The sequence below is a fragment of the Apodemus sylvaticus genome, chromosome 2, assembly GCF_947179515.1.
Source record: "Apodemus sylvaticus chromosome 2, mApoSyl1.1, whole genome shotgun sequence".
In the NCBI taxonomy this organism is placed as follows: domain Eukaryota; kingdom Metazoa; phylum Chordata; class Mammalia; order Rodentia; family Muridae; genus Apodemus; species Apodemus sylvaticus.
In genome coordinates, this window is record NC_067473.1 from 8,420,312 (window position 1) to 8,442,886 (window position 22,575).

A 22,575-nucleotide genomic window follows, 5' to 3' on the forward strand; every position below is an offset into this window, starting at 1 on the left:
AAAGTGAATAAAAATAATTAGGAAGGGAAATATCTTTATACAATTATAATTGCTAATTAGATTATGAAAGGAAAGGTAGTTTGGGAGCCCAAATTAAATTTTCATGGGTATTGTGTGGGGGTATTAGTGGCTTTAGAATGAGGCCCACAGAGATAATGCATATCCTAAGAATAAGTTTGATTCATTATTCCTAATATATTACAAGCAGCAACAAGCAGATTAAATCCTTTTCAATTCAGGCAATTCCAAAAATACTCAGAATAACAAAATGTAGGAGACCTACTCATGTCCCCTCCATCAGCAGCAGGAAGAAGTGGATCAGGAATGCGGGCTTCCTACATTTTTACTTGGGGGCTCTTCTCAGTCACCCCACACTCCTTGCTATTCCCAGCCCATTCTATTTCATAGAGTTCACATTCCTACGTGTGAGAACTAAATATTGTGGGTTATACAGATCTCCCCTGCAGGGAAGCCCAAGCCCTATAAGCAAGGTCACAGAGGTACAGGCACAGAGAAGGAGCAAAGTTCTTAAAGGAAGTTCTTTAACCAGACTCCTCACCTGCTTGGAGAAGAGGAAGAACTCATTAGAGCCCCCCTGGCTTCCCATTCAACTGCTAGACTTCTGAAAATCATCTGCTGTGTTTGAGGGACTTGTGGAACACTGGGCTGAGTTAGCAGTTAGAGAGAGAGCAAGAGTGGTGGCTGAGGGGGCTGAGGGACCTGAGGGGCCTGAGGGGGCTGAGGGGGCTGAGGGGGCTGAGGGGGCTGAGGGGACTAAGGTGGTTGAGGTGGCTGAGTCTGCTGAGGGGGCTGAGGGACCTGAGGGGCCTGAGGGGGTGGGGGCCTGAGGGGCCTGAGGGGGTGGGGGCCTGAGGGGGCTGAGGGGGCTGACAGGGCCTGAGGTGGTTGAGGGGGTTGAGGTGGTTGAGGGGGTTGAGGGGGCTGCTGAAGCCTGGATTAGGGAAGAGAGGAAGGCAACCAGACTTCTTCAGAACAGCGATGCATGCCAGATCCATTGGAAAGATGAACCCACAGAGGAAGTTGAAAGACTGTTTAAGCAGGTGAGGGAGGAGGTCAGAATGGTATTGTGGTTTAGACAAGTGAGGACCGGTCGTCTCCGTCACACCTCACAGATGGACCAAGTAATAGGAACTTAGAGAAGTACTATATAAGAGTTTTTATAAAAAGAATTAGTTTGTTTTTTTGGGACAGTGATACACATTTCCTTTCCTAGAGTGATGCTTCCCTTGAATATCGGTACCTTTGTATGGTATAGTTTAGAACAGAACTGTGCGACTCTGTGAAGAAATAGAACCTACAGTTAATACTTCAAAGAATTCTTTGTTAATTAGAAAAAAAGATTTACCGAACTTCCCCAATAGATTATTCTAAATTATTTTTTGTGAACATCCTAGCAGTACCAAAAGAAATGTGGGTTACAGAAAAAATACATTGAATGGTTTGCCCCCTCCTGAAAGTTAATCTGTTTTCAGGGGTGCTCTCTGATTGCGCTGTGTTTACAAACTGCATGTGCACATGCACAAATGGGTCTTATACCCTGCTGTCGAAACCTAAGCAGGCTACACAATATTATTTACTTGTGCGTTGGCATAATATTCCACATATACCATAGCCTCAGCACTTCTCTTCTTGAGAAATTTATTCATAAATCTATTACTTTCTTACTCCTCAGTAGCGCTACAGTTAAGGTCTTCTGGGCTCGAGTGTGAAAACCATCTTCTGTTGTTGGGGTTGGCCCGTTGTTTCCCCATGAATTTGCTATGGTTTGAAGTGGTGGAAGAGACCAGGTGCTGGAGGTGATGTCAGTGCTGAGGAGATGCCACTGTAACCATGGTGCCCAGTGGGAAGCAGTTTGGCCACAGGGGCAGGGTGGGGTGAGGGCCCACTGTGAGGAACTGATCGGTGCTGTGTCAGGGCAGAGCAAGCTCTCTCCAGGCCCTGAGGACTTCTTGCTTACTGTGCTGTGGCTCAGCCCACAAAGATCTTTGCAGGGTGAACCATCCAGCCATGAGGACTCCTGAGGTCACTAAGCCTTTTCCCAACAAAGTCCTTGATTTTCTCTTGATTTACAGCTATGGATGAGATCTTTGATTTAGCATGTTTATCTTAAAGGCTGCAGGCTTTCTTGCCCTTTATAGCGACCACTGGAAAATTAGTTAAAAGCTGGGAAAACTGTGAGGACTTATGTAATTTTATAGTTTTTTTTTTAATGATGTACAGAATAGGTTATGACATTCTCCGTACTCATTAAAAAGTGTTAAAGTGTGTCACCAAGACAGGCATGGTTTCCAACACTGTAATACAGTACCCTGAGGCTAGGATGGGGGGGGGGGGTGTCAGGAGCTTGAGGCTCCCTGGGCTACATAGTGACCTTGTTTCAAAGTAAATAATAAATTAATAAATACATCTAAAAATAAAAATGTGTCTCTAAGCTAAAACGAGAGTAACTTCAGCATTGCGGCTACCAGATAAGTTATGACATATTTGCTCTAATGTTCACATTCTATAACGCCTGGGCTATTTTTCCAGGCTTTCTATTAAAAATTAGGTGTCTCAGAAGGAAAGCCACATGAGTTATGAAAGGTGAACACATCATCATAGTGTTAATCTGCGTCTCTAGCCTTTATCTACCTGGCTCTCAAATGTAAGATGTGGTTTGCTTATGAAATCAGTCAGGTGTTCATCGGAGAGATCAGCTGAATGCTACTGTTTCCTGAGCATCCTCTTTTACCAATAAGGAACATTATTTCACCAGTAGAGGCAGTGATTTTATTTCATAAGTGCTTCTGATGAAAATTTGGGCAAGTTAAACATGTATTTACAGGTGGTTGAAGCATAACCCACTGTAAAGGTATATACTCAGAATTCTTGAGGCCCAGTGTTCAATCCCCAGTATATAAAACAATTACCAGGTAATACTGGAAATAAAGCGGGACAGTTAGTTCTAGGCCTAAAGACCCTTGCTTAGGTCAAAACACTTCTCCGAACTTTTAGCAGATTTAAAGGGAAAGTTCGGTAAAGAAAGCAAAAGTTTTAAATAAATACCAGCTAAAATGAATGATGTAATTTAAAAAGCCTATTTAATAACCTATTTAGGCAAGGATCACCAGGAAATACTAAAATCATAGATCAAAAGGTTGTTGTCAAACTGTATCCTTAATACCCAGAAAGAATCACACCTCAAATTTAGTGAATAAGGAAGAGTATACTTCTAATGGAGCCAGGTAGTACTGAACCCTAAGTCGAGTGTCCCAGCAGCACCCTCAGGTGTAGAGCAGCCTGAAAATAAGGACTCCGGGGGAATGCAGTAGCATTCAGGTAATATTAAAAACAAGCCGAGGTATAAGCAGACAAAAACAGGTTATGAGACATTGTACATATAAACTGTCTGGGTCAGTCTGAAAACCACGAGGACCCGAGTTTAATCCTCAGACCCCATATGGAAAGCTAGGCATGGTGGCATGAACTTAGGAAATCCCAGCCCTGGGGAGACCGAGATAGGCAGACCCTTGAGGCACAGTCTAGCCCAATCAGCCCTCCCCACGAACAAACAATGACAGATACGAACGAACAAAGCCGGCAGCACCTAAGGAAGATGACATCTGAGGTTGTCCTGTGGCACGTGCACACATGAACACAAGCACATTCACAACTGAAGAATTAGGTGAGGGATGTGAAGATAATTCCTTCTAATAGTCTTTGAACCTCCCTGTAAATTAGAATGTTTTAAATATAGAGTTGGAAGATGTTTTATACTTATGTTGGTGGTGTCCCGACCGGGGGTAGGGTGACTCAGCCAGAACAGGCACCCCCATCCCAACACCCTCCCCACCCCAGCCTTCAGTAACCAGTTCATTGCCGATGTCTATCTACATTAGCTAAACAAATCCAGATGTAAAACTGGAGGAAATGCTCAAGAAATGTTGCACTCTCAAAGGCCTGTGTGTGTGGATCTGTTCCTGGCAGTGTTCTGTCTCCCCTCCCACTAATCCCGGTGACCCCAAGCTGAACTACGTCCAAGCAACTCACATTTTCCAAACGAAGTCTCTGCTTGTACCATTTCCTCAGCCTGAAAGGCTGTCAAAAAAATAATAATATTTATTGCTTGTCAAAATCACAATCTTTAGGCTTAATAAAGTTTTCTTCCTCTTTGAAAGTTCTGCTAGAGCAACACCTTTGCCTTCTAGTTGGAAGCAGCGTACCAACCGAGTGGTCCTTACACATCTCTTAAAACACAATCCCCTTTTTTTCTTGCATTTGGTCACTGGGGAGTAGTGCTTCCACACCAGGAAGTTTCGTTTCTCTCTGTCACACTGCAGGGTACAGATTTTCTAGGATGATGTGCAGGAGTCTTAGGACTTGAGGCCTGCTTCTTTTGAATCCTATGCCTTGAGACCACAACCCTCAGTGAACCTGATTCTACACTATATGCTTTCTTCCCTTTGATTCCTGGGTACCTTGGCTCTATGTCCTTCAATGCTGTGGCTATGGAGAAGCAAAATGCTTGCAGGCGTGCTGGGAACCTGGAGCCTTGCATTCTCACAAGACTGTGGTTCTGTTGATAGCTCACCAGACCACCACACCGGCTGGCTTCCCATGTGCCACACCGTTAGGCAATTTAGCCTCTTTAAAATGTTTCTCCTTTTATTGAAAATATATTCTTTTCACACACAATATATGCTGGTAGGGTTTCCCCTCTCCTCATCTCTCCCCACTTTCCCTCCCATCCAGATCCATTCCCTTTCTGTCTCTCAGAAAAACACAGACTTCTAAGGAACAATAATAAAATATAACAAAATATAATAAAACCAAAACTATCACATTGGAGTTGGTTAGGACAAACAAAAGGAAAAGAGCCCAAGAGAAGGCACAAGAGCCAGAGACCCACTTGTTCAAACACTCAGGAATCCCATGAAAACACAAAAATGGAAGTCACATACACAGAGGACCTTGTGCAGAACCGCAGTCCCTGTGCTGCCTCAGTCTCTGTGAGTTCGTATGAGCTTTGATGATGTTGATTGAGAGGGCCTTGCTTCTATGGTGTCCTCCATCCCCTCTGGCTCTTAGAGTCTTTCTGGGATTGTCACTTTTCTCTGTCATTGGTGTCATCTGAGTGAACATTCATGTCTTCCCAGGAAAACTTAAGGTGACAAATGCCTTAGACTGTTCTGTTCTTTCTGTTAAGCATGAACACTGTGCTAGTTTTCAGGCGGCTCTAACTCTTCCTCTAAGACTGTCCAGGCAGTGTTATCACCCGGTCAGGACGTGGGCTGGGGCTTCCCAGGCTCTTGGCTTCTTACTTAAAAACTGAAGTGAAGGCTCACACAGACTCACAAAAGTAACAAGGAAAGTTTATTCAAAGCAAAGTGACAGGTCACATCCACTGCCAAGAGTGTCAGCTGGGCCCATGAGGGAAGGGACTCAAGGTCCCCACTCTTGTTTTGGGTTGAATTTTATGGTGTTCAAATTAAAGATGTGTAGTTTGGGTGGTCCTTTCTTTAACTGACAAGTTTTTATTACATAAGCCCTCACTGGCTGTGCATGTCATTTCCTACAATGCAGTCATGGGCACACCCAATTAGGAGTATGCATAAGATGGAAACAGGGCATGAAAAACAAAGGTTGACTTAGAAAACAGAGTTTGTCTTGTAGCACATGCCCTCAAACCAGTTAAGGCCAGATCAGCCATCTGTTGTGTGTGTGTGTGTGTGTGTATACCTGGATACACTGGGGACATATTTGTAGAAAGTATCTAAGTTTAATGGTCTTTAGGGAGAGCTGTGTGTACTTGAAGCTTGATGGAGTGGTGGTCTTGGTTTGCTAGTGCATTAGTTTTTAAAAGGCTGTGTGTTTGCTGTGCATGAAGGTAAGGGGCTTGTGCTGCCAAACACATTGCCAGGAAAGTGTTGTTTGCAGAACTGGAACCTAGCGGAGTCCTGTGCTGCTAATCTATCCCATGCTAGCTTGCCTCGGGCTCACAGGAGGAGGCCTCACCACAGCACTATGACTTGGCCACTCTGCCCATCTTCCTGGTCATGGTTATCATGGTCTGTGGTACCTGGCTATCTTCCTGCCCAGGCTGTGGAAGTAAACAGCCCCTCCTAGGCTTCCAGTGTCTATGGTAGACTCCCATCAGTATTATGCCCGTTAACTGAATCCTCGACAAATTGAGCAATTATAAATCCCAGTCTTGATACTACATGTTTTTAAAAGAAAATTTGCAGAGATAATGATCAGCTGTCTCAGAGGAGTCCTCCTAGTTTGGCGCATTTCTGAATCTCATAGAGTGGAACAGAACATTTACTAAGTGTTCATTGGGGCAATTATCTGAGAGGCTCAAAGTCAAAACACAAAAAGCAATTAAGAATGTGTGTTGCGGCTGGAATAGGGCATGTCGCTTGTTGGCCCCATTGCCAGGAGCAGGTGGCGCCTGCAGAGGCCTGTCTGGTCTGCTGGCTTCCACTTGCTGGTTGTCTGTTAGTGCTGTTTACTTAGCCACTGGGCTCTGTGGTACCTCAGCAGGGTGAGGGGGGTACTCACTGACATCACTACCATCTTGTCAACAGATAATCATGGAGGTCTGAGCCTACCCAACAGAGATACATGACTCACAGGCAATGTCTGTGTCCATCTTGGGCAGAAGGATGACAGAATATTTTATGATTTTTATTGAACAAATGTGAGTCAGTGAAGAGTGTTTATTGAGAAGAATGGTTCTAGGCATGCTTCATTTAATTGGTTTATCTATGGAACCATGCAACTGGCACCAAGGTCTGCTCCCAGAATACTCTCCTCGCTCCCAGACCAGACTCCTTGTTCAGCTTGCCTTGCCTCCCAGCTGGTTCAGGCGAGCATGGATCTACTTTTCCATATATTTGCCTGTTCTGACCATCAGTGGAATCACGTGTGGTGTTTGGGGTCTGGCTTCTTTCACTTAGAATCCTATTTCCAAGGCTTATGCATTCAATAGCATGCACCTCCTCCTCCTTACTGACTAGCATTCTATAGTAGGGATAAATTGCATCTTGTTTATACTTCCATCTCTTAGTTTGCATGCTGCTTCTGAATTCCATTGCTAAGAACAGTTGGGCACGAGTCTTGTGTGGAGATACATTTTAAAGATTTATTTACTTATTTTATGTATGAGTACACTGTCACATTCTTCAGACACACCAGGAAAGGGTGTCAGATCCCATTTCAGATGTTGTGAGCCACCATATGGTTGCTGGAAATTGAACTCAGGACCTGTGGAAGAGCAGTCTTCTCTTAACTACGGAGCCATCTCTCCAGCCCAGTGGAGATACGTTTTATTCTTAGTTATAAACCCCCAGAGAAGTACAGCTGCCAGGCTGCGTGGTAACTGTGTGCTTCACTTTCGAAGAAACAGTCAGACTGATTTTGAGAATGGCTAGTCTGCTTTTCTTTTCTTTTGTTTTTTGGCCAGCATTATATGTGTCAGTTTTCCCATACCCCCACCTATACTCTTTGCATCTCTTCTTAATTATAAGCATCTTAGTAAATTAGTTGTGCTATCTTATTATGTACTTAAGCAACAGCTTATACACACACACACACAGTTGAGTGCATATACTTTAATGAACAATTATAGTATTAAACATGGCATTCCATTTTCATATTTTAATTTTAAAGTTATCATAAATATTATTATTGGGTGTATATGTTGGGGTGTATGTGCCAAAGCTCACATATGGAGGAGACTTTTGTGGAGTGTATTTCTCCTCCCTTTATGTGGGGTCTGTAGACTAAACTCTGGTCCATCAGGCTAATATGACAAGGGTCTTTAATGATTTGTTTTTTTGAGAAGTGTTAAGGAGCATACAGACTGACAAGTGTCTTATTTAACAAGTGAACTTCCATAGCTAAGTTTTGAAAATTCCAGCTTGGCTACATAAGTAAAATCTAACTGCCTCAGAGATCACTCCCTAGAAGGCATCTCAGAGGATAATGTGTACTTTTTATTTCTGAGTGTAGGACTCAGAGATGAACTCTGCATGTCCTGGGAGAGCTCAACTCCTCCAGTTCTTCCAGCATGAAAACCCCACATCCACATCTGGAATGCAGGCTGTGTGTGCCGGCTCCACAGGCAGATTCCCTGCTCTGAAAGGAGGAGTCAGGAAAAATTAGCATGTCCTAGCAAAAGCCTCCAGAGTCACAATGGAGTGAAGGGCAGCACCACTGGGTTGGAGACAGTGCACAGGACTATTCAACAAACGGGGACAGCACAGTGAGAGAGGAGGCTTGTGGCCAGTGCCTCTCCTTTGGTCTGGATTTAAACATAAAATCCTTTCTTTAAATGAAGGTTATCTACAGGGAAAACCAAGATCTGACGTTTGCCACTTCACTATGACTCAGGCGTTGCGCGATCATAGACAGGAGGACAGATCCCTGGCTGTTCCTGACTCTTCCCCTGCAGTGGCCTCAGGGTCACTGAATGCACAGTAAATCCTGCTCCTGTCAACCTGGTGGGGTCCTGAAAGGATCTTTATATAAAACAGGAGCAAAGAGGCCGAGGCTGTGCATTAGTGGAGACCCTGGCATGCCTGAGGTCCTGTGTCCATCCTCAGCATGACTGAGCATGTAGGTGCGTGTGCGTGTCCATGCACTTGGTTCGGGTCGCATTTATCTGAACACTGATAGAAACAGGTGATGTCTTAAGGAGTTTTCTAGCTCTGGAACTCTGTAGCATTTCCCCCCCAAAGTATTAGAGACAACTGAAATTTTTATTTAAGGGTTTCAAAGTAATTTCATAGACTAATATATTTTTTTTTTTTTTACCAAAGTCAGGCCATGCTTTGTTAGACATAAAGAGGTGGGACTCACGATGTACCTGTATTTAGCCTGTATCAATGATCACTCTTTTATGCTATTAGTTTGTAAAAATGGTTCCTGGCTATGTTCCATACTAAATTGTAATTACAAAATGTTCTTTATATTTTCAGGGCATGACCATTCTTTCCAGACACAGAAAACTGAGGGAAATTTCTCTGTCTGAGTGTGTCAACATCACTGACTTTGGAATTCGGGTAAGATGAACAGGGTTTTCTGCCGAAGGGTTAAGATTAAAAATTAAGCTCCATATTGCATGCCGGGGAATCCTCTGGGTATATGCCCAGGCCGCTATGTTCATAGCAGCCGTATTTATAATAGCCAGAAGCTGGAAAGAACCCAGATGTCCCTCAATGGAGGAATGGATACAGAAAATGTGGTTTATTTACACAATGGAATACTACTCAGCAATTAAAAATAATGGATTCATGAAATTCATAGGCAAATGGTTGGAATTGGAAAATATCATCCTAAGTGAGGTAACTCATTCACAAAAGAACACAAATGGAATTCAGTCACTGATAAGTAGATATTAGCCCAGAAGCTCAGAATACCCAAAACATAACCCACATATCAAATCATTGCCAAGAAGAAGGAAGGAGAGAGCCGGGGTCCTGGAAAGGCTTGATGCAGCAATGTAGGGGATTGCCAGGACAGAGGAGTGGGAGGGGTTGATTGGGGAACTGGAGGAGGGAAGTGGACTTATGGGACAAAGAATATAGAAAAAAAAAAGCTCTCATTGAATAAACTTTGTAAGTCCCAATAGAAAAGGATGACAGGAGCTGACTCACACCGGGGACTGGGACTCACAGTCAACTCTGGGATCACAGTGTGAAGCTAGACGTTGTTACTCACAGGCTCCTGTTTGAACACCCGGCCGTAGGAGGCTACGAAGCCTTTAGGAAGTGCAGCCCGGGCGGCGGAGTAGACTGCTTCACCAGCTCGGGAAGATTAGACCTAGCCCTGGGGCTGGCCTGTCTCTGTTCCGTGTGAGGAAAGAGCTCTCTGCCATCTTTCCCTGTTGAAAGTCACTCCTGCCGTACTTTCCCCACCGCCATGGACTGACACTTCTCTGACACCATGGCCAGCACTGACCGTCCTCCCATGAGTGGCTTTTGTTGGGTGTTTCTGTTCACTGGGACACAGAGGTAGCTAGCGCGCTCCACTGGTTCTTAGCAAGGCCTCGGCCTGAGGTGGCGAGGAAGCTTTGTGGACTCATTTCTTCCTCATCGATTCTCTCCCGTCTCTAGGTTAGACTCATAGGATACTTAGATGCATTTACTTGGAGAGCGAGAAACGTCCATGTGGCTCAGAGTCCTTGCAAATAGAGAAACTATTCCATAAAATAGAATACTAAAGTATACAATCTAACCATGAAAACTGTGGGAGTTTATGCACTATGTAGATATCTAGCAGTTTGGAGGTTGAGTTCTGTAAACATGGTTTGCAATGTATGTACATCAGTGGCATGGGGAACATGAAGTAAGTGATGGAGTCAGATGGATTGTTCTGAGCTGTAAGAATTCATGACGGGGGGGGGGGGATGGGGGGTGGGAGGTGGGGGGTGGGGGGCGGGTCCATAGACCTGGCCCAAGTAACGCGCAGCATTTGCACACTTCACATAAGCCACAATGAAATATCTTAGCATCTTAAGCATCTAAATGAGTGAGCAGGTGGGGGGAGACAGAGACACACACACACACAGAGAGAGAGAGAGAGAGAGAGAGAGAGAGAGAGAGAGAGAGAGAGAGAGAGAGGAGAGACCATTATCCAAAATTGTGTGTTGGTCATGCATTAGACAAGGAAGAAATGAAAATTAAGCATGGGAAACTAGTAACCCACTGGAAGCATCACATAAAAGTGTGTTGGGAGCTAAAAGATTCCAAAATGTAGGCAAGCACTAGGCTAAGTGGGAAAGCATTGAAGGGCAGAAAGGAGCAACACTTTCTCACAGAGATAACACATCAATTCTTTAAGCCATGGATAACAGAAGCATTAGCCGAGAGTCTGCAGAATGCGGGACTGTGTCTGAGCATGACAAATCAGATGAGTGACTTGTCATGACGGTTCACATGGCTAATTGAGCAGTGTTGGAACACTGCACAGACTGAAAGCTGTAGAGGCCTCCATGGACCTCAGCCCATGCGGAGACCTTAGCATAGAATTGCAGGTGTTTGGGGCTGACGGAGGCTCAGGAACAGCTGAAGCGCTCCTCTGGTTTTACAGACGGGAGAACTAAAGGCTGACAGGTTGCACCTGGTGAGGCTTCACGTCTTCTCAGGAAGCTAGCCTGAGCTCCGTTTTATGGAAGTGAAGGATAGAAATGGGGAGTTACTCTTCTAAACAACTGTCTGACAACATAGCCCCGTCCCCTCTGTGCTGTTCAGCTCTGCTTTGCTTCATCTGTGGCGTCTTGACGCTGTAATAGTATAAGTGGAAAGTGTAATTCTTAAGAATCTTCTTTATTATAGGCTCTGGTGTGAAACAAAGTCAGTTTCTTCCAATTTTAGTCCCTGGCACAAGTCTGCCTAGTGTACAGAGTTATTCAGAAAACAAAAGAAGAACCTGGGGAGAACTGAAAACTTCCATACCAGACAAGATTATAACTCTATAATAAGAGGAATTACTAATGCTTAGGTGCATGTAACCTGCTATGAAAAGAAGGCAAAAGATTCCTGTAAGTAAAAATTGTGGTTTAATTGAAAGGTTAAACATGTAAAGCCTTATCCACCAGCATGATACAGTCAGGGTTTAAAAAAAATGAAAAGGTAACAGATCAAAAATTTAAAATACAAAACAGTTAAGCATCATTGCAAATAAATGTGTCATTAAAATGACTCAGTACTGGACTGGAGAGATGGCTCAACCATTAAAGGTCAGTCTCACAACCAAAATTATAGATGATTCAGTATAATGTGGCATTATACTGATATGAATGCCTTACATTGTTCTGGACAAGTCTTGATGCCAAATCAGTACACACACACACACACACACATGCACACACACACACAATGCATTCCTGTCTGTTAATAATGATTTTTGTATGTATTTATGAGATACAGTGCCATATTTTAATAATGTTTATGTCCAGTGTGAATCCATCTGCTTAGCTGCCCACTTACACACTCATTGATCCATTCATCCATGGGCCAGGAGTAAGATTCGTGTCATGGAGTGCATTGCAGAACCCAAACAACAAAGGAAGACTGACCTAACTGCCAGGAATGCTCTGTCAGGGAGGCAGGCTCAGCGACATGACTCTAGTTTGCTTGAGAAAAAAGACTTTATTTGAACCAGTAGCTAGTAGTTAGTTAGTTCAGTTGTGGGCAATTATAAATGTTAAACAAGTATTTACTGAATGAATGAAGGACAAAATAAAAGTTAAGAATCTTGGCATTCTATTCTTGAGTTACATTCTTAGGAGGCAGTTGTGTTTGATCAGGGAGTGAATTTTTCAGAAGTATTCTAGTGTATTGCTCTATTAGTCTCTAAATATCCATCATGTTAAAAAATGCTTCTTGGGATAAGGCTGAGGCTAAGAGTCAGAAAATATCACTTTCTGCCACTTGCTTTTGATTCTCTGGACTCCAGGCACTGCCCCCCAAATCTTCTGTAGTCCCTAAATTTATACTGTTTTTAGGTGCTGGAGAGTCTAGGCAAAAGTGTGCACTCATGCTAACTCTGTTATCAAAAGCAAAATTCTGGCATGTTTTTTAAAAATTTAAACTTTCAAAGTTGCTCTTTATTTTCACTGATCTAAAGATATCTTTTTAAAAGAAGCATCGAATACAGAATTATTTCATTATTAGTTGCACAAGACCAGATGTTCTATTCAGAAAATTTTTTTTGTCTCAACATCTCTCCATTTTTTTCCTCCTCCCTGTTCTTGGTGTGTGTGTGTGTGTGTGCGCGTGCGTGTCTCTCTCTCTCTCTCTCTCTTTCTCTCTCTCTCTCTCTTTGTGTGTGTGTTAGCTTTTGAACAGTCCAAGCATCCACCTCGTTCAACAACTGTCCTCCTCTCTCAGACTGGCGTCTGTTTTGGACATTTGTGTCTGGAGTTTAAGAAGGATTTATTCATGGATCCCAAACAGCAAACTGGAATCACTTTCCTGTGTCTCTTTCCTCATCTTCAACAGTATTCACTGACTTTTAACTAATTCCAAAATACTGTTTATGCAAGATTTTCATCAATAATATTTTTATCCATTGATAGCTCTCTCCTCTAGTGTTAAACGCAAACTGGTTTTGTTAGCCTTTGATACATTCTGGCTCACAATGCCTAAGATGGCTGCATGAGTCAGCTCCCCTTAGCAACCATTTGTAAAAAGATCAACACCAATTTCTTTTTAGTTTCCAGCATTAAGTCACGCAATAATCATCAGAGTATGCGATTTTGATAACTACACCTATTCTCCAGGGATGAAATTGTGTTCGTGGGTTGAAAGGGGAAGAGCAATCAAGATCCCTGAGCAAACCGGCCCTAGTCCCTGGCCTTAGACACAGCAGGGGCTCTGTGCTGTCCTGTGCGGGGAAGAAGAAAGGCAAACCATTGGCTTCCTCGCTCCCTGGCTCTTGGGCCCGGGAAACCTTTGCAGTGGTCTCTCCCCAGGGAAGTATTGACTAAAAGGTCTATGATGAAGAAGCTCCCAGAGGATCTCAGGCTGTAGGATGTTTTTAAAGGGTCCTAGGAGAGGAACTAAATGATTTCTTGGTAGACTTAAAGTGGTGGTCATCTGGTACTTGTTAAAAAAGCAGCAGTCACAAAACTCGGAACAATTAAGAGCTTCATTTTGGAAATCCCTGCCAAGTTGATCATCCGTGCTAAGGACGATCTCCCAAGTTTTAAGATAACACAGCAAATGCTAGGAGACTCATGGGCTGTGGATCCAACCGGGGGAACACAAATACCAGGGCTTTATTATTGTTTCATTGGCTGTGAGCAAAAGCAGCCATCTCAGCACTGTGGAGCTCTTGACGCTGATGTGTTTCCAATTGTCAGTCATCCAACGGCATCTGAAACTTGCCAGACTTCAAAGGATGTGGAATTCAACAGCTTCTCCAAGTCCCATAGCATGTAAGGTTCCATGGGATTCTGGAGTGCTGGGCACCATGTTTTCTTGGCAAAGAACTAGGTGAAGCTGCGTAAGCTCCGCCCCAGACCTGGCTTCCTGCCCACTCCCACCCTGAGAACCAGTAGACAGCTGAAGTTTCGCTCAGTTTCATAAATGGCATCTGTTATTTTCCTGTAAGTGTCCACAGAGACCTACAGGGGGAGTGTTAAAAGCAAGACAATCCTTAGGAGGCTGTTTCTGCTGTTTGTAAGATGAAACTTGCCTAAAGTTTAACAAAACCTGTCAAGATTGCCTGCAGGCAAGAGCAAGGGTAGGGAGTCCACTTTTCTCTGACAGTAAGAGTTTATGTCGCTACTTTTGATCCCTCTGCGATGCACTGAGGGTTTGCCCATTGTGTCATTCCTGCTGTGAGCAGGCGCCTGCAGCATGGCTCTGAAGGGCTGTACTTCACTGGCTGTGGGTTCTAACAACTCTGGCAGGCCCATTTAGAATTTCCTTGCTGGATTTCCTTTCTAAAGCCCTCATGACATTACAGGTTAAAGGTGGTATCCCAGGCAGGCGGCTTTGGCCCATAATTCCTCAGTCTACAGCTGAGAGATAGAAGACAGCATTCGCCTATGATGTAGTGATGGTGCTGTCTCTGCCAAGTGCTTCTGGAGAACACGTGCTCTGTGTCTTCCCAAAGCCCATTTTCTTTCCATCTGTCTGTCTGTCTATCTATCTATCTATCTATCTATCTATCTATCTATCTATCTATCATATATGTATGTATCTATCTATCATCTATCTATGTATCTATCCCTATATATGATATAGATATAGATGTAGATGTATAGATGTATTTATTTCCCTCTTAAAGATGAGGAAAGTTAATGTTAAAAATGTGTTAGGGTCACACAGACCCAACAGATTCTTGCTCTGAGATTTTTCTGCAAGGCTGGAAGCCCCTCTTGACTTGTTGATTCTACTATATATATAAAATGAAGGGCCAAAGCTGTACTGATGGTTCCTGGACTTAGTTTCTTACAAAGTCTGAGACGCAAGAGGCCATACTTAGTTGGCCATTGGTTTCAGTTGCCGTTCTCCCGAGAAAATGTAAGGAAAAGGACAAGAATAGAGAGGGTGACTGGACAGAGCTCGGCAACTCTTCCTAAGACTCACTGCCTAATTAATTCCCCTGCCCTTGTCTATAGGGACCCTAGGGAGGCCAGGAAACCAGACCACTTACCTTGGATAAAAAGGAAAGTGCATGTGTCAGGGTTGTCCTTTGTCCAGCCTGGCTCATTTTTTATTTTGTACATAAAACCTAAAGCAAGAAACTATTCACTGCAGGATATTTGACCACACTGTAAATAACTGTGTGTTATTTACCATAAATAAATATAAAGAAACAACAAATATAAAGAAACTGGTTTCTAGTTGTGGTGTGCCTCGGCCCTAGCACATGCCTTTAACCCAATAGCATTCTGCAAACAGGATTAAATAAAGTCAACGATAAAGCAAGAGGTAGAGCAAGCAAGCACTTGACAGGGAATGGACATAGAAAAAGCCATAGAGAGTTAGAGGAAGTCAGGAGGGCGGGTAGAGAGACCCAGAAGGGGGAGGGGGACATTCAGTTTGAAGCCGCATGGGGAAGGAGACCTGGCCTTTGGCGATGCTGGCTGAGGAGGTCAGCTGGGTGTTTTCTCTCCTCTCTGAGGCAGCAGGCTTTACCCCAGCATCTGGCTCCTGAGTCTTCATTGGTTGTGAGTCTTCAAATAATTGTGATTTTGTTAAAAAACAAGCACAACACTATTCTGGATTTTTTTTTTTTTAAAAAACAAACTTTGCTTGCTGACTTTGCTTGCCAAACAGAAGATCCTTTTTTTGTTGTTCATTTTCTGGTCTTTCCTTTGTTTTCCCAGTATGCATTCTGTTGCTGCTTATCTTTGCTGATTCCACCTCTTGGCTTCTTTTTATACACCTGCCACACTGTATATTTTGAAAATAATTCCCCTTTTTTAATCCAAGTATATTATAGGATCTATGACATCAGTAAGCTATCCAGATTTACTGACAACCATAGGTGTCCTGTTGAGAAAACATTTATCTTGGGGTTAGAAAGAAAGATTAGGATTTCTAAGACTTTTATTTAGATTTTTTTATTGACAGCATTTATTTTGATTATATCTATTTATAACATATTTAATCAAATATATATATATACCCTACAAAGTATATTAATGTGTATTTTATAATTTTAAAAATCTGGCAGGGCCAGAGAGAATCTGGTAGCAACAATAGTTCTGCTACTATTTGTCAACTTGTCCACTGTGTACCAGGAATTGTGCCATCACTTTTGTTAATATTAACCCACTTACTCTCTCATCAAATTATGAAGAGCTGATGTTAAAGAGCCTTGCCATTTCCCATGCTGCAGAGGAGAACATTAAGTCCTAAAGGAGTTGAGTATTTATCCCGAGATGTAGAACTTTCAGTGGTATAAGCTGAATTCAGGCCAAAAGGCCCTCGACCTTGCTCAGGAAGGACACAGAGCTGTGGACTGCCTGCCATGCATAGGAACTCATTCTCCTCATTTGTATTGTGAAGAGTCTCCATTCCATGTGGTTGCTTCCTCGTTGGCTTAACCCTTAGTCTGCAGGTTGAAGCCAAAACTTCTTCCTCAGATTGCCATATAAGTTTGACACAATGTGAACTACGGTACTTCATTTGGGGATTCTTGCTTTCAGCCTTGCTTCTGTGACCCGCCCTTACCTAACTAGACCTGGCTTCCCAGCAGAGTCGGAAAGCAGGACTATTTCCATCAGGACAGGGCTTCAGGCTCTACAGAGTGGGTGACCTAGCCAGGACCACCCCCACCTGCTCTGATGCCTGGCAGGATGGAGGCCATCTTTGAGAAGATCTACCTCTACATCTCATGACTGTTTGAGGCCCAAGCAACTGAAGGTCTGTGTTTATCACATATAATTCCAGAAATTGAATTCTTAGCTTTGAGCTGTCCCAACTAGTCTTCATTAAAGTTCTTGAGAGCACAGTGTTTTCCCAGAATTATCAACAGAGGGGGGGAAAAGCCAAAACCCTCCAGCCTTGTAGTATGCCCAATGGAGCTGTAATGAGGCACACTGTCAGTAGACAGTGTCACAAGAAGAAACAACAAAGGGAGACCTTTTGGACAAGGAGCTGCCACCTGTTGAGGTGGATTAATCAGAGATTGGGCAAAAAACCCACTATTGTAGCAGTCAACAAATATGAGTCAAATTTAGTCCCGGCTACATACCCAATTTAGGAATGTAGTCGTTAACCCCCGGACACTGTGATTCAGTCCAGAAGAGACAGGGAACACTCTGATGCAGCGATGTAGAGCTGTTCTGAAAAAGAGTTAATTGATGGCAAGATAGGACAACAGAATAGACAGGAGTCCAACCTGACCATGTTTTCATTTCTTTCTGCCTTCACTGTAAGAGACTGACTTGGAAGAGGCTTAGAGTAGCATTTTCCAAGATAAAGGCAGTGGTGGGGTTGATATGTGAGGGGCTGGGCAGCTTTAGAGCTGGCAGGGCACACAGCTGTTTCTGGAGGAGAAGAGGGGATTTTGCTGTGTGATCCTGTGGTAACCCCCTTGCAGACCTAGAGCCTCAGGGCAATTTATGTGGCTCTAAAGGAAACAATGAACTGTGGGACTTTAGCCCCATAATTTGCCACCGATTTAGCAAAAATAGCTTCACCGATTTTTTTGCCTAAGGTTTTCCATGTCTGGGAATGCAGCTGTGAATGTGTCAGAGACTTTAACGTCACTTTTAGAGTTAATGAATTTAAAAACCTTCAAACAATTCAGTGTCAAAGACTGGTAGAGCCATGGAAGATAAAGACATAATAGGGACCTGATCCTGGCAGCCAAAGACACTGGCAGTTGGGGACTGAAGAGACGCCCTGAGGCTCCCTTTGAAGCCAGCCAGCTTTCAAGGAATTGGTCTTATAGTTCCACTAAATTGCTTATTAATTATTATCTCTCTCTTTGTGTGTGTGTGTGTGTGTGTGTGTGTGTGTGTGTGTGTACACGGGTGAGCCATGGGTGGAGGTCAGGGACAACTTTTAGGACCTGGCCACTCCTTCCACTGTAGCTCTGGGTGCTGATCACTGTTAGTCAGGGTTCTAGAACAAGCACCTTTACTCACGGTGTCATCTCATTGGCTGCTCACAGTTTAAATACTGTTCTTGCTATGACTTGTCTCTGGTTCTTGCTCTCTGTCCATTCTCAAAGAGGAAATAGTATTACCCCAGACCTTGCAACGTCAAAATTCTTGTATTATTAAAACAGCCTTGATTTTTCTGGGAGACACTTACATAATGTCCTGTATCCTAGTATTGAACTGCGCTGTGTTCTGAATGTGATGCATATGAAGGTGTATAAAAACTAGTTCTGGAGAGAACCCCAAAAGCCTCACCACATTCTTATTAGCAAGTGATCTGAGAGACAAAGTTATTGGTGCAGTAAAGGCAGATTCCCTCTGTACCACCCTAGATATGTCCCTGTGCTTGACTGTCTCCAGTGACAGTGACCCTTCTACCCCCAAACACTGACTCCTTCCAATTTCTGGCAGCTTAGTTGTAGTTTCCATGTAAAGTCAGTCACAGCACAGGGGTGAGTCAAGCACAGTAAATGCTGACCCCTGTGGAAAATCCAGGCTCTACATGAGCTCAAGAGAAATCACTGTAGGCAGCTGTGGTCAGAGAAAGGGTAACTGCCAAGACTTCTTTCTCTTGTCAGTATACATTTTTTAGCATTGGCATCATACACAAAATCTATTAGCAGCTAATATTTAGTCTTCAAAAGAGTCAACTGTCAAAAACTGTAGTATATCACAGTGCTACGTATACATATGGGTCGATGTATAGACTGCGGAGTGGTGACGTCAGGCTCTTTAGCATCCATCCCCTCTTATATTTAATTATTTTATGGTGAGAAGTTTTCAAATCTAAGTGTAATTTTCCGCGAATGACTGTGCTGGCTAGTTTTTGTCAGCTTCACATGATCTTATTTTATTTTTCTTCCTTCTCCCATGCTCTGTGTGTGTGTGTGTGTGTGTGTGTGTGTGTGTGTGAGTGTGACCTACATACACAAGTATATGCACACTACCCATAGAGGCCAAAGAGGACATCAAATCCCCTGGAGCTGGAGTTCATGAGGATATGAATGGCTTGTCCTGGTTACTGGGAACCAAACTCTGGTCCACTGCCCTCTTAACTGCCTAGCCATCTCCATGAGCATCTCCAGATGCTCATTTTGTTTTTCTGTAGTATCCCCTGAGTTGTGAAGTCATTGTACAGCAGTAAATTAGCATATATAGTGTTAGGTGTCAGAATGGGACTTTTAAGAACAATCTGCTGTGTTGCTTCTCTTCCCTTCCCTCCTGTGTCTTTCCCCCCACCTATTCCACCCTGCCTTAGTCAGGGTTTCCATGGCTGTGAACAGGCACCATGACAAAGCCAACTCTTATAAGGACATTTAACTGGGGCTGGCTTATAGGTTCTGAGGTTCAGTCCATTATCATCATGGTGGGAAGCATGGTAGCATCCAGGCAGGCAGGCATGGCACTGGAGGTACTGAGAGGTCTACATCTTGTTCCAAAGGTAAACAGAAGACTGGCTTCCAGGCACTAGGAGGCGGGTCTCCAAGCCCACCCCCACAGTGACACACTTCCTCTAACTAGGTCACACCTACTCCAATAAGGTCACATCTGATAGAGCCAGTCCAGTCCCTGGGCCAGGCATAATCCTGTCTGTCACCTCATTATTTAAGTACAGGTAGACATTATAAGGCAGGGTCCATAAAGAGACCTGTGGGCTTTTGTCTTTCTAAGTCTTGGTTATCTTGCGCAGTATAATAACTCCCAGCTTCATCCATTTCCCTGAAAAGCTCCTGATTCTGGTTTTCTTTCTAGCTCAACAAAATCCCACTGGGTGTGTATACTGTGCTCCTGTTTTCTCTCTATCTGCCGATGGCGTCTAGGCTGGTTCCACTGCCTTGCTTCTGTGGGTGGGGAAATCATAAATTGATATATACAATGATCTCTGTGACAGATGATCACTGTGGGATTTCAAAATGCTGCTGCAGTCTAGGTATGGTCTGTCTTAGTTAGAGGAGGAAGCTGAGGCCCCGGAAAGGCTAGATTGTTTGTCAACATTTAAGAGGTTGTCCTGATGGAAAGAGAGGAAAACTCGAAGGTGTGTTCTTCCTACAGTGGCCTGTGGCCCCTGGCATATCTGTCATCTACTCTTGTGACCAGACTCCTCCCCTACTCATCTGGATGACAACAACCCTGTTAAAATACACCAATCACATGCTATCAGCAGGGATTTCAGAAAAACTGGCTTTTGTTAGCAGGAATGTAGTATTAATGAACTGTTAATTTGACGCGTATCTTTTGACATGCTGATTTGGGATGTAATGTTCTGCTGCTTGTTTTGTTCATGGAAAAAAAAAATCTGTATTTAGGGGACCCAAATGTATACTAAATAAACCACTGCAGGTAAGGTGGTTTCAGACGGACTGAGTGTTTGGAAAAAAAAAAAACTAGGAGAAAGTGAAGGAAAACAAACAACAAACACCTTTAAAGAAAAAACAAAATCCAAAACAAAACCCCCAAACCCGTGACCTTGGAATCTCTTGCAGGCATACTGCAAAACCTCGCTGGTCCTGGAACACCTGGATGTCTCCTACTGCACCCAGCTGACAGATGACATCATAAAAACCATAGCCATTTTCTGCACCCGAATTACATCTCTTAACATCGCAGGATGCCCAAAGGTATGCATGGCAGCTGGAACACAGGAAAGTCAGTGGTCAGCACTGACAGGATCCAGGCTGGGCCACAGGCAGGGCCGCAGGCAGGGCTGGACTTGACAGAGAACTGCCTTGGTGTCTGCGGTGTCTGGAGGAATCATTGGATGCATTTTCCCATCTCCAAATTGGAACTGGCTCTAGGATTTTGTTTGTGCCAAAGTAGAATTTATAAACACTCAAGATATTATTCTCACGCAAATATAAGTTTTTTGTTTTGTTTGTTTTTGGTTTTGTTTTTGGAGACAGTGTTTCTCTGTATATCCTGGAACTCAACTCTGTGGACCAGGCTGTGCTGGAATTAAAGGCGTGTGTCACCTCCACTCAGAATTATATGCAAATATAAGTTTGTGCCAGAAATTCATTTAATTCATCACTGAGCAGATCAGCAAAAATCATAAAATCATGGCATAGAACATCAGATAGATCTGGATAGGAACTGAAGAAAGAATGTTGAGTTTCAGGTTAGACCTAAAACTGGTTAACACCCTACAGGGCAACACAGCCAGAACCTTGGTTTAGAGTTTCTACCAGACTCTAAATAATTTTTAGATAAAATAATTATTAGGGAATAATTTGCATGTCTCCTATATAAAAAAACCCACTAAGTGTCAACAGCTAACTTCACTGGATATGTGAAGCTAAGGTTAACTCTCAGTGGGGCAGGTAGACAATGTCTCTGCAGTCTGTCGAAAGGTTATTTCGTCATCTTTGGTCTTAACTTTGAAAGTCTATGACCTTCCTGAAAAAAGCAGGGTGACATAGCCTGAGAGAAATGGTGCTCCTGACAACACTGTACAGTCGCTTACAGCGAGGAGAGCAACCACTGTTACACCATTGTGAACGCAAATCGCTGACACTTATTTTTCAGAATTTTTTTTTTCTGTGTACAAAAAAGTCAGAAATGGAGGTTTGTGTTTTGCTGTTTTAAAGGATGGAATAATACTTTCTAAGGATAATATAACCTGCTTTCTTTTGTCTTTAGAAAACCCGAGTCTAAGTTAATAAGGCAGATAAAATATACACAAGTAGTTTCTCTTGGAGCCCTGTCACAACTGCTGCTGAGTAGCGAGGATGCCTTAGGATAAGACAGGGCGGGAAACAGGAGTAAGGACACTGTGGGGACTTGACAACAGGTGAACAACCTGGGTGACGGGGCAGCTCGGAGCCCCATGCCACAGGAGAGAAAGCAGAACATGTGAGCTTACGATAGGCTTTCCCCTTGGCAGCAGCAGAAACTTCTGGGATGGTGTGAGGAGGGAACTAAAGTCCTTGTTAAACACTCTAGAGATGGAGAGAGACCCCCACCTCCTCTCCTCCACATCTCTGCGCAGGTCCCCACCCAAGCCAGCGGCATGGACATCCATTTTCTCAGCCCTGACAGTTCTGTGGTTCCAGACAAGGCAGTCCTTGCCAGTGTGGAGGGAGGTGTTCCTGTCATCACTACCGGCCCTCCAGGCACTGGGTCCCTAGCATCTGGGCCCCTGTATTTCCCATCTTGAAAACCAAGAATATCTCCAGACACTGCCAAATGTCCCGCGAGAAGCAAAATCGCCATTGTCTAGAGCTAGTGAAGCACAGCATCTCTGCAGGGAAGGCAGCTTCACGGGGGCTTGGGAACAGGGCTCCAGAATTTGAGGAGCAGACACTTTAGCACTGTTTCTTCTCACTCAATTCAGAGTGTGGCTGCCAGCACTTCCTTCAGGCAGGAGATCAGATGCCTCTTCTCGAGAGCCCTAGCCAGCCCACAATGTAAGATGAGAACTCCCGGACAGGAGCGTGTTCTCAACA

General features: G+C 43.7%; 2 protein-coding genes across 2 annotated transcripts in view; one reads left to right on the forward strand and one right to left on the reverse strand.

Annotated features, from left to right (window-relative positions):
- Window positions 1–22,575, forward strand: part of Fbxl13 (F-box and leucine rich repeat protein 13) — a 192,167-nt gene that overhangs the window by 162,134 nt on the left and 7,458 nt on the right. Inside the window, exons 18-19 of the mRNA XM_052173092.1 lie at window positions 8,982–9,065; window positions 20,617–20,751. Of these exons, the coding sequence (XP_052029052.1) occupies window positions 8,982–9,065; window positions 20,617–20,751 (219 nt within the window). The remainder of the gene's footprint in view (window positions 1–8,981; window positions 9,066–20,616; window positions 20,752–22,575) is intronic.
- The window catches only part of Fam185a (family with sequence similarity 185 member A), an 81,831-nt gene that overhangs the window by 168 nt on the left and 59,088 nt on the right, over window positions 1–22,575 (reverse strand). The window lies entirely within an intron of this gene.